The 12,114-nt window shown below is 36.1% G+C and overlaps 1 protein-coding gene and 1 pseudogene across 1 annotated transcript; one reads left to right on the top strand and one right to left on the bottom strand.

Moving 5' to 3' along the window:
- Positions 1 to 2,772: 2,772 nt before the first annotated feature.
- Positions 2,773 to 6,801, bottom strand: LOC137939826 (uncharacterized). The gene is made up of 7 exons (XM_068784875.1): positions 6,565 to 6,801; positions 5,937 to 6,447; positions 5,760 to 5,806; positions 5,464 to 5,607; positions 4,431 to 4,566; positions 3,845 to 3,967; positions 2,773 to 2,855 (listed from the first exon to the last, which is right to left on the bottom strand). The coding sequence occupies exons 1-7, from the start codon at positions 6,799 to 6,801 to the stop codon at positions 2,773 to 2,775; spliced, it is 1,281 nt and encodes a 426-aa protein (XP_068640976.1).
- A 2,779-nt stretch (positions 6,802 to 9,580) lies between these two features.
- On the top strand, positions 9,581 to 11,650 carry LOC137939829 (probable polyamine transporter At1g31830; annotated as a pseudogene).
- Positions 11,651 to 12,114: the final 464 nt, after the last annotated feature.

The raw sequence follows: 12,114 nt of genomic DNA, 5'->3' as shown, positions 1-12,114 counted from the left end.
AGACTCCATGCTTGAAACCTCGAGCAAAATGAGAGAGAGAGAGAGAGAGCTCAGGTAGAGAGAAGATAAGAAAAAATGGAGACGAGAGACTTTAGGCTAGGAGAGAGTTTCTTCTAGGAATTTGAGAAGAGGAGAGCTAGATTGAAGGCTTCAACCAACACCATATTTAGGAAAACTCTTCAATCAATTAGTATCTCTACTTACATCAATCATGATTAGCTAAATGACATCAATCAAAGGATGATCAATTAATTACATTAATCAAGGAAGATTTCCAAATCTTCCACCTCATGTGATGACTCGTCATTCCACCTCGTGTGGGCATGGAGGGTCTGGTCCCACCTTCTAACACTTAAGGGTGAGAAAACATCGTAGATGTCCAGCTTGTTGTAAATGGTGGAAATGATTTTATGAATGATTGGTTTGGTGAGAGTGTCTACAACTTGCCCTTATGTGGAGATATGTTTGAGAGATAATATGTCAGGTTGGAATTTCTCTCGTATCAAGTGGCAATCCACCTCAACGTGTTTTGTTCTTTCATGGAATACCAGATTTGAGGTGTTATGAATTGCCGCTTGATTATCACAATGTAGATCCATAGGAACTTCTTTATGAAATCTCAATTCAGTGAGAAGAGACTTGATCCATAGAAGCTCACTAACTGTGTGTGTCATGGCCCAATATTCTGCTCTTGTGTTGAAGAAAAGATATAGAAAGCTCTTACAAGACTCTCATATTAAGAAGTATCATAGAGCTAGAATTAATATGATGGAGTTTTACAGGAGTCTCACAGAAGGTCTCATAGAAGAGTCTCAATTAAAGGTGTTTTAGTTATGTAAGTCTTTTATTTATGTTGAGTTATTTAATTATGCTAGGACTTATCTTTAAGTGTTGGAGTTTGGGTGTAATTGGGACAAGGGTAGTTTAATTGTAATTGGACTCTACTACTATCCTCTATTTTAAATAGGGGTTCATGTACTCAGATTACATCAAGTCAATGATTTTTTCCTCTTTTCCATAAATTCAACATTCTGCACTGGACCTTGCAACTACATTATGCTTCTTGCTTCTCCATGTAACCTAGTTCCCTCCAACCATTGTACAATATCCCCAAGTAGATATTCTATCATCTGTGGATGCGGCCTTGTCAGCATCTAATAACCTTTCTATGTTCAAGTGACCATGGTTTTTATAGAGAAACCCTCTTCCTAGAGCTCCTTTCAAGTATCACAATATTTTTTTTCAGAGCTTGTCAATGAGTAAGTTATGGTTTGTGCATGTCCACTTATTGCATATGCTAAACATCAAAAGGAATATTCTTGCGTTTATTATGTCTAAGTAGTTTAGTTATAATAGTTCAAGTTGTAAGAAAACAGTTTTTCAAACTAGTGTTACAAAACTTGAATTGAACGGGTCTCTTGGCCCCTAGCAATGGAGAAGCATGCACTCCAACAAGAGTTTCTTAAAGCAATCAATAGCTAGGCAATGATCGTATGTGTAGACACTCTACTTCAAATTTTGATTTCTTGTTTGTCATAATATTGTAGACTTGCCTTTTTTTTCTTTGTCGCGCCACTTGATATGATCGATCTTATATTTGTTGTTTTCTTTATGGATGCAAGGGTTGTTTCGAGAGTAACTCAAGGAATAATGAATGTCCCAGGGTTGACTCTATCAAGCATTGCCATTTGGTTGCCAGGTTATTTGGTTCCGGGTGTTTTCATGCAAGTTACGTTTGATCGATTTGCAGCTTTCATTTTAAGTAACATTACTTGCTCCATTAATTGTCAGTCACCTTAGCTATAAAATGGTCTGATGTGTTCTGTTAATTTGGACAAATTAGGTAGACAAGTTTGGACAAAAAATCATTCCATTAATTGCTTTGTGAAGGACTCACGTATGTAAAAGGATTTTGCCCTTCAAATGGTTTGCACTCGGTCCCGATGCAAGATTTTCAAACAACAAGGTTGATCAGCTCACAAAACATTTCGTTTCGTCTACATAAGTGATGACATCTTTGACTCTTACCAGTCTCATGACGAACTCATTCCCTTCATTGAAGTAGTAAACATGTAAATTTTTCTCACTAAATTTCATTGCGAAAACTACGAGAATTCCTCTAATTTCATTGCAAAAACTAAGAGCAAAATGGCTCAATTTGGACCATTTGCCACTGGCAGACAAGTATCTGAAAATGGAGTTCTCCGCATAGCTCTGCCCATGGTGCTTCATCTTGTTTCATTGTTAGGTGAAGGATCATCCTTTGAAACATTCCAGCATGCTGCCTCTTATCTCATTACCTGCAACTATTCTTCGTCTCTGAAGTATCTGGAAAGTGCCAAGCTCGGAAAAGAGAAGTAATGAAAATTTTCTCATGGTCAAATGCAATGTAAAGAGAGAGAAAGAGTGGGAGAGTGAGTGGAAAACATAAGGATTTGTGAAAAAAAAAGTTCCTCTTTAACATCATTGGCATTAATTTTAAGAACAGACAATTGGGCATTAATCTGGCTTTGTCATCTCTTTAGTTTATGTGATCGAATCCTTTGAATAAATTATCGTGCATAGAAATGAAATCCAAAAACCTTCTTTTGTGTCAAACCAGATTTACAGGAGAATTCGCAACAGTTAATGTGGTATTGGCTGCTTATTTGAAAGGCAATTGTCGTGTCTCTGAAATCAAGGTTCTCGGCCAACAAGATGTGATAGATGGGACTAAAATGAAGTGGAAAATTGAATTGAAGTGAGATGAATGGCTTCCACTTCAACTCATGTTTAGGTGTTAGTCCAAGTCAGTTGAAGTGGCTGGAAAACAGATTCCAGTGTTAGTGCTTGGAAAACATATTCCAGTGTTCTTTCTAAATAAAGAAGAGAATAAGTAACCTTTTATGATTATAGTTTATTATAAATTAAAACAATAATTACGTGTGACTACAATAAATTATATAAAATTAATAAAAAAATTAAAAAATAACATAAAGGGAATATAATAAATAAACCTGATGGTTTAATTAATTATAAAAACTGGATAATTAAACCAATTAATGATTATAGTTTATTATAAATTAAAAAAATAATTACACGTGACATGAATAAATTATATAAAATTAAAAAAAAATTAAAAAATAACATAAGGGAATATAATAAATAAACCTAATGGTTTAATTAATTATAGAAATTGGATAATTAACCAATCAATGATTATAGTTTATTATAAATTAAAAAAATAATTACACATGACATGAATAAATTATATAAAATTAATAAAAATTAAAAAATAACATAAGAGAATATAATAAATAAACATAATGGTTTAATTAATTATAGCAGTTGGATAATTAACCAATTAATGATTAAAATTCATTATAAATTAATATACTAATTACGTGTGACTAGAATAAATTATATAAAATTAATAAAAATTAAAAATAACATAAGGGAATATAATAAATAAACCTAATTGTTTAATTAATTATAGAAATTGAATAATTAAACCAATTAATGATTACAGTTTATTATAAATTATTATACTAATTACGTGTGAGTAGAATAAATTATTTAAATTACATAAAACAGTTAAAAATAACATAAATGAATATAATTAATAAATAAATTATTTTTTAATAACATAATATATAGTATAAAAATATTTAATAAATTAAAATACTTAATAAATAAAATTAAAATACGTGACAAAAAGGTATAACATGACAACAACGAATATAATTTGAGTAAATTATTTTTAACAACGAGTTTGTACGTTTAACATCATCAACTTACTAGTTTAGTAGATACGAACGACAACATACATGTTCAAATGCAATAAAGTACAACCACTAATAATCACTCCACATGTTAGTTGCTATGGCATCTCGAAATTGTGCAGCTCTAGTGGATTCTAATGCACGATGCCTCCACATTGTTGTTGATAGGTTGCCTTCATCCCCAAGATCATCGCTATCATCGCTATCTTCATCCAAATTTTCACTTGCTAATCGGACCTCATCACCTCCTCCACCTACCTCATCATCGGAATCATCTTCTTCCAATTCAAACATATCATTGTAATCCTCTTTACGTATATAATTGTGTAATATGCAACAAGCTATTCCAATTTTCATCTGGATCTTATAAGAAAACGGAGGAGCGACTTTCAACATTTGGAATCGAGTTTTTAAAGCACCAAAAGTTCGTTTAATAGTAGTCCTCAAAGATGAGTGCCTTTAGTTGAATAGCTCTTTAACATTTCTAGGAAGGTTGTCTCCAAATTCTTATAGATGATAACGAGTTCCTCGATATGGAGCCAAAAATCATGACATATTTGCATAATCAGCATCGACTAAATAATATTTACCTACAATACAAAATATTTTTCACATAAGATAATTGAAGATAAAATCAAAAAAATTACTACCTAACAATATATTATTTACCTTCAGGTACACAGATTCTATTTTTGCGAGTCAATGCGTCCTTCAATACATGGAAATCAGTTGTTAATCCCTCCCATCCAACAAGTACATAAGTGAATTGCATATCAAATGTACATGCTGTGTTATGGTCCCGGATCTAGCACAAGGATTCTTTGGGTAGATCTGCAATCTGCCACGGATTACCGTACGGATAGTAAGGATTGAAGGAAGACATGGAAAACGAAAACGAAAGATCAAGCCAAAGGGAAACTTGAAAACCCTAGAACTCGTTGAGGAGAACTCTAAGCCTCTTTACGCTAAATTTAACCTAATTCTTAATACTTCAATGCTTTCGTTTCTCATTACTCTTACCCCTTAAATAGGGTCCACCCGTTTTAGGGTTTACAATCAAATATTCTAAAAATACCCTTATAAATAAAATATTCCAAAAATACCCCTATGACCTAAAACTGAAATAAAATAAAGTAAATTAAATAAAACAACTAAAATAATAATGTTATTGCGTGCATAACATGTTGCCATCACATTTTGTGAGAGATAACCTTTTTTGTTCCAGAACCTTTGTTGTTCTTCAAGTGGGATGTTTGTTTTGATATGAGTTCCATTAATAGCCCCAATACAATCCTAATTATATCATTTCAAGTAACTCTAAATATTAATCTAAAATTATTTATTAGATGCCAAGTAATGTTACCTTAAAATACGGATTAAACATTGGATTGTTTAAAATCTTCGAGTGAGTCCGTTCTGAAGGCCGTTTGATGTAATCAGGCCGAAGTTTGATAATAGCATTCAACACCTTATTGAAATACCTACTTATAGTCCAGTTTGATCTATCAAACATCTCTGCTGTGACACTATACGCTTGTCCTTGACCAACAGTTAGGAGAAAATATGCAAGTTGTTCTTCCACTGAAATGGTCTTTGTAGGTGATAAAAATTCTTTACTATAAAGTATCTCTGCCATTTTTTTAAACACAATTTGATTCATCCTGTAAACTTTTCAAAATTTAACAGGTGATTTCGCTAATGCCTTTTGCAAATAAATCGGACCACCAATCCCACGAGGACGTAATGTACGTCTATACCTATGGTTCATATAGTATCTTCCCATCATGTATATAAGACATGTCCATAAAATCATTCTTGTATTCCTATTTTTGTCTTCCATGGAAACCTGCAAATACAATCACCACAACCATAATAATGACTACAACAATAATTCTTGTTTCTTCCTAAATATCATAAACACAAAAACATACCATTATCTTCAATCATAACCTATTTTCAATCACACCTATATAAAACCATCTCCAATCACACACCTACAATATTCATCCGCGCAATAAGAACACGACAATCATGAAAACCCAAATCTTAACCATATTAAGATTCATAATCTATCAATGATATGTCTTATAAAGTCATAATTAAAAAACATAATTAAACTTCAAAACAATCGTCCCAAAATACATAGTGTACTTCAAACTATTGACTACGTTTCACCAGCACAGTATTTAAGCCAATTAAGTCGCTCTTCCACTGGCAGCTTCGTAAACATGTCCTTCTTCATTGGTGTATCTAACAATAGAGGAGCACAAAACTTCATCTCGACCGACGGGTCCAGGATTTCTGTGAGGGCTTCATACCAATTCTCTCTGGTGGTTTTATCATTTTTAGGTTGTAGAGATTGCAATAGGGTGGCAATTTTTGTCATTGTATCAGCAAACATAATACTATCATCGGTGGCCATTTGTGGTCTCTGTCTACGATGACTTGAAGTTGACGGGTTAGTACTTGGAGACTGACCAGGTGTCGACTCATTTTCTGTAAAGAATGGCGAAGGAGTATCTCTACCTAAATCGACATCCTCGAGCATGTCCACACGCTCATTTTCTTCCTGATATTGGACATCATTGCACATGTCTTCATCAATTTGACTTGTTCTCCCCATGGCTATTGAGTTTCCCACTACCAAAACCAATTTGTCATAAAGAGGGCAGCCTTGTTGTCTATACTTTTCAGCTTCTTTATGCTCCTACAAGGATAAAACATCATTTAGACGACTTGGTATAGAGTTCTAGTAATGCGGAAAATATACAAAATGTTTTACAGTCAATTATGATTTACTGACCTTGATATAGTCTTGCCATACAGAATGACATGCAGTAACTCGATGTGTGGTTGCATCCCAACCGAACCCAGTAGTGTTGAGATAGCTTATTACTGCTTGGTAAGTTTTCTTCCATGATCTTGTTCGATTCTTGAGCTGCTCAACAGTTTTTTTATTAGTTGTGTCTTCATTGAACCTATTGACACAGTCCAAATATACTTCATGCTTCCAAACCCCATTGGGCATCCTGTTTCCCATATTGACTTGCTCAACCAACAAATCGAGCATTTTGTTGTCATCATCAAAGGTCCAAATGTCATATGATTGAAGAGTTTGTTGTCTTCTTCCAACCATTTATAATCTAAATCCGAGATGGTCCTCATGAAATTTTTTTGTATCAGACAACCATTACTCGTTGTAGTAACTAGGGACACACAGAAACACAACCAACAAATAACAAAATACCATGTGGTGGATATTTATAACTCCAAAATCTCCTCACCACATGGCAAGAGCATTCCATAGCACTTTAAACATATTCAACAACATTCTAAAACATTTCAAAATTTATTGAACTAATTTCATTGCAGATGACTAGAACAATGCAAAAACAAACTCGTGAAGTCCAAATTCACCGAACACCCCTGGTAGAGCCCCATATGACTTCGCAGTCACTACGAACCGTACATCATCATTGATGGGGGTCGGGTTTCGTTGGCTAATGGACGCCCGTGTAGGCGACTCAACCTTGTTTGAATTGGACCATGTGGTGGATATTTATAACTCCAAAATATCATCACCACATGGCATAAACATTCCATAGCACTTCAAACATATTCAACAACATTCTAAAATATTTCAAAATTTATCAAACTAATTTCATTGCAGATGACTAGAACAATGCAAAAACAAACTCGTGAAGTCCAAATTCTCCGAACACCCCTGGTAGAGCCCCATATGACTTCGCAGTCACTACGAAACTGTACATCGTCATTGATGGGGGTCGGGTTTCGTTGGCTAATGGATGCCCGTGTAGGCTACTCAGCCTTGTTTGAATTGAACCATGTGGTGGATATTTATAACTCCAAAATCTCCTCACCACATGGCATAAACATTCCATAGCACTTCAAACATATTCAACAACATTCTAAAACATTTCAAAATTTATCGAACTAATTTCATTGTAGATTACTCGAACAATGCAAAAACTAACTCATCAAGTCAAAATTCACCGAACACCCTTGGTAGAGCCCCATATGACTTCGTAGGCACTACGAACCGTACATCATCAGCCTTGTTTGAACTCGACTAAACCCCCTAAATCCTATACCCTAACCGCGAAACCTAGAAATTAAAATAAACCTTAAACCCTATTCCTTAAAACCCCTAGACCCAAACCCTAAACGATAGTCCTTAAAACCCCTAAAAGTCCCAAACCCTAAACCCTAAATCCTAGACCCTAAAAGCCCCAAACCATAAACCCTAGACCTTAAAACCCCTAAAAGCCTCAAACACTAAACCCTAAGAATTTAAAACACTATCACCCAAAAAACCGAGAACCCTATGTTTTTTTTAAAAAAAAACATAAACCCTAATTCCAAACCTAAAGACTAAACCCTAGGCCTTAAAACCCTAAAAGTCCCAAACCCCAACTCTAATCCCGAAATTAAACCCTAGGAACACGAATTTGAACCCTAAATCCCATAAACCCTAACCCTACATCCCAAAATTTGGCCACAATCAAGATAAATTATGCACAAAAATTAAAATTAACTCAAACACAACACTAAATTAGTTGAAAAAAAATAGGGTTTCAGATTACCTTCTTAAATTTTAGGGAAATCACCGCCGAATGGGGAAATGTAAGCCCAATGGAAGAAATCGACGCCTAACTGTTGAAAATCAAAGAAGATTGAAGGAAATCAAAGGATATTGAAACCGGAATAGGTTAAATCAAAGAAAATCGGGGAAGAGGAAAGAGAAGAGTGAGAACGAGGAGGAAGAGGGAGGCCGAGAGTGAAAAGAGATGGAGGCCTAGAGGGAAAAGAGAGAGGGAGATGAGAGAGGGAGAAGGAAGAGAAAGACCGAGAGAGAAAGAGACGAGAGAGGGAGATGGGGCGAAAATGAGAGATAACAAGAGAAAGTAGAGGGAGCAAAAAACGAAGATGAGAGCCGAGCGAGAGGAGCAGAGAGAGCGAAAACGAGAGAAGAAGGTCGGGCGAAAAAAATCATCGAGAGACGAAGGCTGAGCGAGAGGAGAGGAGAAGAGGAAAAGAGAGGGATTTTTAGTTTTTTTTTTTTTTTTTTTTTTGGGGGGGGGGAAGAAGCGACGCCATCGCTCGTGGTAAGTGGATGATTTGAAAAAAAGGCGGAATCAGTTTTCTGTCATTTTTGCCTAAAGAGATGAAACGGTGTTATCTCACTTCAATTCAAATCATTTTGCACTAACGCCTTATTTGTAAGTGGATGATTTGAAAAAAAGGGCAGAATCAGTTTTCCGTCATTTTTGCCTGAGGAGACGAAACGGTATTATCTCACTTTAATTCAAATCATTTTGCACTAACACCTTATTTGTGATGACCTAGGTAATGTAGAGAGAATTCATTTCACTTCTCCCCCCCCCCCCCCCCCCCCCCCCCTCGAAACTCACTTCAATCATCTCTTGCTGTTCCCTCGCCTATGGTTCTAAAATATGACACTCTGAGGTGCTTGCTTTCGAACTTCTATTTTAAACTCTGATGCCTGAAATATTAACTTTTAAAATATTCTGCAGGGCTTGCTAAAACTTTTTTTTTTTTTTCAGATGTTTGGTTTTCACTGTATGCGAAATTTTAAAGCTTTCAGGCGACTTCGATCCTCGTATGACTTACTGCCTCTCTTTTGCTGAGGGGTTGAGGTCCTGTAACACCCGAAAGAGAAAGGATTTTCATTTGTTTTAGCTTAGGTGACAGACTCGATTCGCTCATTTTCGCTTTTTGTTCCTTCACTGCGCCTGCCTAGTAAGATGGTCAAAATCACCAAACCGCTGCTGCTGGAAATTTGAAAGACCTTATTTTGCGTGATGGGAAGCTGAGTATATTGGAAGCGTTTCTCTGTTTAGATGATTTGTAAATGAACTTTTCCAAATTCTTTCACTGCATTGTTTGCTGTTTTTCTCATTGGTAGCTTTATGCTTTCTAATGTGGTATCGCGACAACCAATGCTTCGGAATGCTTTCTATATGGTCTCCGAGCGAAATGAGTAAGCTTCTCATTTTAATACTTTTGCGTTCGTTCTGTTTTGCCATTATCTTCGTTTCTCCTAGAATACGAAGAAACCCCATCTTCCGTTAAGATTTGTTCCACCGCATCTGCTCGAATTTATTAATATTTCGGGAAAAAAAGGAAATATACATCAGGCTTCACGATGGGTATGGCGATTAAGTGATTTTTTCCTATCCTTCTGATTTAGTACTTAAAAGTTTTCAGACTACCTCGCGTTCTGTTTTTGGTTGTCGCTTTGTGTTTAAGCTTTTGATGTTTGTTTGTTATTTTCTCGTTCTACCTAGGGCTTTCGTCTATATCTGCTACTTATAGTGGGTTTGTTTCGTAACCTTCAATCATAGAGTTGCATCTAACAATTCCACTGTCTCACCTGATTGTTTGTTGGCTATGAATATGCAGAAACTGAGAGTAACATCGAGCAAGAACTTTAATTATAAAATGCGAGAGCACAGCGGAGTTGGTTATCAGGACCTTAGAGGAGAACTTCCGATACTTAATAACTTCCCAAAGGTTACTCTTGTTCCCCTTGTCTTTCTGATTTTCTATGAGGTATCTGGTGGTCCGTTTGGTGTAGAAGACAGCGTCAAAGCTGCTGGTCCTCTTTTGGCCCTTCTTGGATTTCTAATTTTTCCATTCATATGGAGTATTCCAGAAGCTCTAATAACTGCAGAAATGGAACTATGTTCCCTGAAAATGGAGGTTATGTTGTATGGGTCTCATCTGCTTTGGGTCCTTACTGGGGTTTCCAGCAAGGTTGGATGAAATGGTTAAGTGGGGTTATTGATAATGCTCTTTATCCTGTTCTGTTTTTAGATTATCTGAAATCAGCTATACCAGCATTCGAAGGTGGTGTTCCCAGGGTTATAGCTGTGCTCATAATTATACTTGGATTAACTTATATGAACTATCGAGGGCTAACGATAGTTGGGTGGGTAGCAGTTTTGCTAGGAGTTTTCTCTCTACTCCCTTTCATTGTTATGGGACTAGTAGCCATACCCAAGCTAGAACCATCCAGGTGGTTCGTGGTGCCCTCGGAACATCTAGACTGGGGTTTGTACCTGAACACACTCTTTTGGAATTTGAACTACTGGGACTCCATTAGTACTTTGGCAGGAGAGGTACATAATCCGAAGAAAAATTTGCCAAAGGCTCTCTTCTATGCTCTTCTGTTGGTCATTTTAGGATATTTCGTTCCTCTTCTTGTGGGCATTGGAGCAATTGAGCTTCAACAAGAAATGTGGAGCGATGGGTATTTCTCAGATGTTGCAAACCTGATAGCCGGTGTGTGGTTGAGCTGGTGGATCCAGAGTGCTTCAGCATTTTCTAATATGGGAATGTTTTTAGCAGAAATGAGTAGTGACTCATACCAGCTTCTTGGTATGGCTGAAAGAGGAATGCTTCCAGAGTTCTTCAGCAAGAGATCTCGCTATGGAACCCCACTGATGGGGATCTTATTCTCTTCTACAGGGGTGATACTGCTTTCTTGGATGAGCTTTCAAGAAATTGTTGCAGCAGAGAACTTCCTTTACTGTTTTGGGATGATCTTGGAGTTTGTGGCTTTTATACAACTGAGAATCAAGTATCCCAAGGCTTTGCGACCTTACAAAATACCCCTGGGGACTGTTGGTTCCATTTTGATGTGTATTCCTCCAACCTTATTGATCTGTGTGGTTTTAGCTCTTACTTCTTTAAAGGTTATGGTCATAAGCCTTATTGCAGTGGTTATTGGGCTTGTTCTGCAACCATGTTTGCAGTACGTTGACAAAAGGCGGTGGATGAGATTCTCCATTAGCACAGACCTTCCAGATCTTCAACATATGGAAGACGAATATACTGCTTTTTAGCTGTGGACTGAACAACTTATTGTCTGATCACGGGAGTCTTTCCTCCCTTGTCTTCTTTCATTAGGATTAATAGTCATGAACACTAAATGGCCCTATTAGAGTATCACATTACCTTGTAATTATATCTTCTGTCTAGTTGAATTTTTTTGCCTTCATGCTTCTTTGGCTCCTTTCCTTTCTCTATGAAAGTAACTGACGTCCACTTTTTGTCATGTGCCTATTTATATGGTGTTTTAATCCATGGTAGTATAGACAAGAATCACTTTTTGGCTTTATGCCTTTTGTTGAATTTCTAGAAAAGAGAAATACTCCACTAACTCGTTATTAACTGAGTACAATGAACTTCTATTTATAATAGAGGAAACAAGTAAAATCCAATTACAATTAAACTACCATTGTCCGAGTTATATCCAAAGTCAAACATTAAAAGATAAGTCTTAAAACAATTGAACAACTGGACATAA

Source organism: Aristolochia californica, unplaced genomic scaffold (assembly GCF_029961685.1).
Source record: "Aristolochia californica isolate CCGP_79_NKW_82.1479 unplaced genomic scaffold, dmAriCali1.0.hap1 SCAF_88, whole genome shotgun sequence".
Lineage (NCBI taxonomy): Eukaryota > Viridiplantae > Streptophyta > Magnoliopsida > Piperales > Aristolochiaceae > Aristolochia > Aristolochia californica.
The sequence above is the reverse complement of the archived record's forward strand: the minus strand, read 5'-3'. Positions and strand labels throughout refer to the sequence as shown.

What these genes read in the sequence shown, in the direction of transcription:
- LOC137939826 (XM_068784875.1), bottom strand. Translation starts at nt 6,801, where the DNA reads ATGGGAAACAGGATGCCCAATGGGGTTTGGAAGCATGAAGTATATTTG. An exon ending in TTATTGCGCGGATGAATATT is followed by an intron (nt 5,608 to 5,759) that starts GTAGGTGTGTGA and finishes TTGTATTTGCAG; the next exon opens with GTTTCCATGGAAGACAAAAA. An exon ending in TAGAATCTGTGTACCTGAAG is followed by an intron (nt 3,968 to 4,430) that starts GTAAATAATATA and finishes ATTTGGATGAAG; the next exon opens with ATAGCGATGATAGCGATGAT.